This window comes from Nematostella vectensis, chromosome 9 (genome assembly GCF_932526225.1).
Source record: "Nematostella vectensis chromosome 9, jaNemVect1.1, whole genome shotgun sequence".
Lineage (NCBI taxonomy): Eukaryota > Metazoa > Cnidaria > Anthozoa > Actiniaria > Edwardsiidae > Nematostella > Nematostella vectensis.
The window spans coordinates 8203815-8206959 of record NC_064042.1 but is presented as its reverse complement, the minus strand read 5'-3'; the positions used below and the strand labels follow the sequence as shown (position 1 = coordinate 8206959).

General features: G+C 42.2%; 1 protein-coding gene across 1 annotated transcript; it reads left to right on the top strand.

Moving 5' to 3' along the window:
* Positions 1-249: 249 nt before the first annotated feature.
* LOC5515462 (neuropeptide Y receptor type 1) lies at positions 250-2839 on the top strand. Its single transcript, XM_001635481.3, has 2 exons — positions 250-597; positions 935-2839. The coding sequence occupies exon 2, from the start codon at positions 972-974 to the stop codon at positions 2157-2159; it is 1188 nt and encodes a 395-aa protein (XP_001635531.2). The 5' UTR covers positions 250-597; positions 935-971; the 3' UTR covers positions 2160-2839.
* Positions 2840-3145: the final 306 nt, after the last annotated feature.

Here is a 3145-nt window from a genome sequence, read left to right as displayed (position 1 = left end):
ACGCTTGTTTAGTCTCCCTCGTGGGCACTGAGTCCTCGTGATAACATTCACTACACATTTTCTAACACTGCAGATGCTCGCACACAGCGAGTCTTAATCATTGCTGACCTTTTCTCCAAATAGATATTTCAAACCAGTTGGTGAAATCATTTCCCGGCCCAAAATTGCCGTACATATGCTAATTGTTAAATTGACAAAAGAGATTAAATTATTGCATTTTTTGACCGTGAAATCGAATTCCTACGTCATTTAATGCCATACTGAACAAATACAGGTTTCATTACAGCATGTAAGAGAAAACGTTCTGCCTCATATAAACTTCAGGAAAAGTGGTTGGTTTCGTTTCCTTTTCCGCGTCTCGTACTGGGTGTAGATTATACCGTACTTTATTTGTCAAGACAGTTCAGTCTCTCGACATCATACTACACGCAGCTGGGGTCGCTGGCCTTAAATGTATAGTATTCCTAGGTGCTACACCTTGATGAAAGGTTAGCTCTTGATTAGAAGATGTTCCCTTGCCAAAACGGTATTCGATTTCTGATGTAGACCTAGAGAAACGGATCACAGAACCCGAAGGTAAAGCGGCCAAGCGAGAAGGTAATTAATTGAAAACCACTTTGTGGCATCAATTCAGGAATATTACTTATGTAAAGTTAAAGTCACTTTCGCACTCGGAAGTGTTAAAATTGTGATAGTCTTTCAATGAAGTTGTTTTAGCATGTAATAAAGGTAGTGAAAGTTTTGTCTGTGACATACATGGTGTAGCTGTTTGTAATGCCAAATATTTTGCCCAAGCAAGATCTTGTTTATTGTTATTTGGCGTGATATTCTAGCCTGTCACAGCACGCCAACCACACAACCAGATTGACTTACAAGTGTGAGAGAAAAGGTCGCAATTCTGTTTATGCGTCTGACTGATCTCTTATTTCCATAGGCACTTTATTCTTCCATAAGGCGTGTTTACAACAAATATGCAGCCGTGGAATGCTGAGGTTTCTGTCAACAAACTATTTCCGCTGGATTCTGAGGGAAATATTTCCTGTGATATAAATGCACAATACATCTATGAATCCGATGGGGTCAAATTCAGTCGAATCTCAACCGAATCTCTTCTTGCACTCCTTGGCATCATTGGGAATCTCTTTGTATGTCTACTACAAGCTGAGCACCTCAGAATAAACCGACGAGTCATTGGCCTGATCAGAAGTCTCGCTTTAGCAGACTTAGGCATTCTTCTGGTGTGTTTTCCTTTTGCTGTCGCAAAGGAGCAAGAAGCGATCAATGAATGGACATTCGGAGCTGCGGGATGCAAAGTTTTTTATCCATTTTGTGAAGCTTTTTATGCAGTCTCGATTTGGTCTGTTGTGGCTATCTCGATTGAAAGGTACCGAATTTTCAAAAGGAACAATAACATTTGGGCTCCAAGCCGTGAGAACTGGCAAAATTGGCGGATTGTGACCACTATATGGATTATTGCATTTTTCGTATATTCCCTACCGCTATTTTTCTCGAGCACATTACAAACTCTTTGCGGGAAGAAAATGTGCTACCTTGAATGGTCGGCTACAGGAAGCATGAACAGTCTAGCTGCTAAGCTGCATTCCTTTACACTTCTTTTCACTCTTTATTTTGTACCTGTGTGCATTATAGCTTGGACCTACTTTCGAGCCTCGAGGCGCAAAGAACTCTTCGCGAACAGACACAAACGCGCGCGAAGGCGCATACGAACACAGTTCAACTCGCTTAGCTCTGCTTTGCTTGAGGAGGAAGAAGCTGTAAGAGAACAGCTCGATTCGATCAGTCGCATTCACCTTCCTGTTGTCGGTATTTTTGCAATCACTATGGTCCCAGTAACATTACTTCGATTTATCTTTTCATTTTTTCCAAACACACTGACTCTCGAGAAATACCTTGTTCTTTTCAATATTTCCATTGTTTTTATTATCCTCCACGCAGCAGCCAAGCCCTGCGTTTATTTTTTATTGAGTCGCAGTTTTCGCTCGGCATACGCGCATGTATGGAAGAGACTTCGCGCGTACGCGAGGTGTAGGATTAAAAAAGAAGAACGCCTTGTTTCTTCGCATGACTTTGGTGTTGAGATTGTGTCTCTTACAAGCACCACAACAACTCTTAGTCGATACAAAGAAACAACGTTATAGACAATCAGGCGGATTGGTTGATAAACAGATAAACTTTGCTCTCCATTATGTGCGACGAGATGTAAAAAGATAGGAAATTGCTTTGCAGAACTATCTTTCAGACGAAGGTGATAGTTGATGAGAGACGATGAGAGTCCCAAACTTTCCTAGCTCTCCCAGAGTTGCGATCAAACGGATTTTGATGAGAGTGATCACGTTTTAATCAAAGAATCTATAATTACACCTTGAATTCACTTGTTGTGAGAACTGCTGACCGAAATACTCTAATTAACTCTTATTCACGTGGATCAAACGATGACAGCTCTGATCAGCTCTCATTTCGAATTTGAACATGTTTAGGATGAATGAGAGTCGATGAGAGTGCGTGAAAGTGCACGGTCAAACGGTCATAGAGTTGGAACCGTTATCGACTTTCGCTGACTCTCGTCTCCGTCGATCGAGGCATTCCCGCCTTTTAATCTTAGAACACAAATGCTTGAATAGATGGGTACTGAATAAAAAATCGTGGTTGCGTTGTAGCGATGTGTGTGCGAGATTCAAATGGATTATATGACTAATCCTTTTTTTTTCAATAATAACAGACCAAACAGCTTCCACAGGTCAGTCAGTAGCCATGGGGTAACCCCTTGCATCTGGCCAAGAGGTCCGAACAAATGAAAAGAATATAGATTTGCAATGTTTGCTATTGTATTTTTATTTACTTACTGGCGTACGGCCAGGCGCGTACACAGGTGGGTGCGCAGGGTGAGCGTGCGCCTCCCCTTGGCCGCCACCTATGACTGCGCACCCCTCTCGGCCAATCCTGGGAACGCGCCTGTACGGCGTTGTCAGGGGCGTGGCCTCACGCCACTGCGCATGTGCCACTTATTCGGGGATTGGCTTATTTTATTTGGTCTGATCACTTATCTCTAAATATTATTTTTTGGATGTACAACCTAGCTACTAATGTGCAATACGGTGCAAATCCTCCAAGAACCATAACAAAA

Bases quoted from the DNA above. Each gene is read 5' to 3' on its own strand.
- LOC5515462 (XM_001635481.3), top strand. From the start codon at position 972: ATGCAGCCGTGGAATGCTGAGGTTTCTGTCAACAAACTATTTCCGCTG.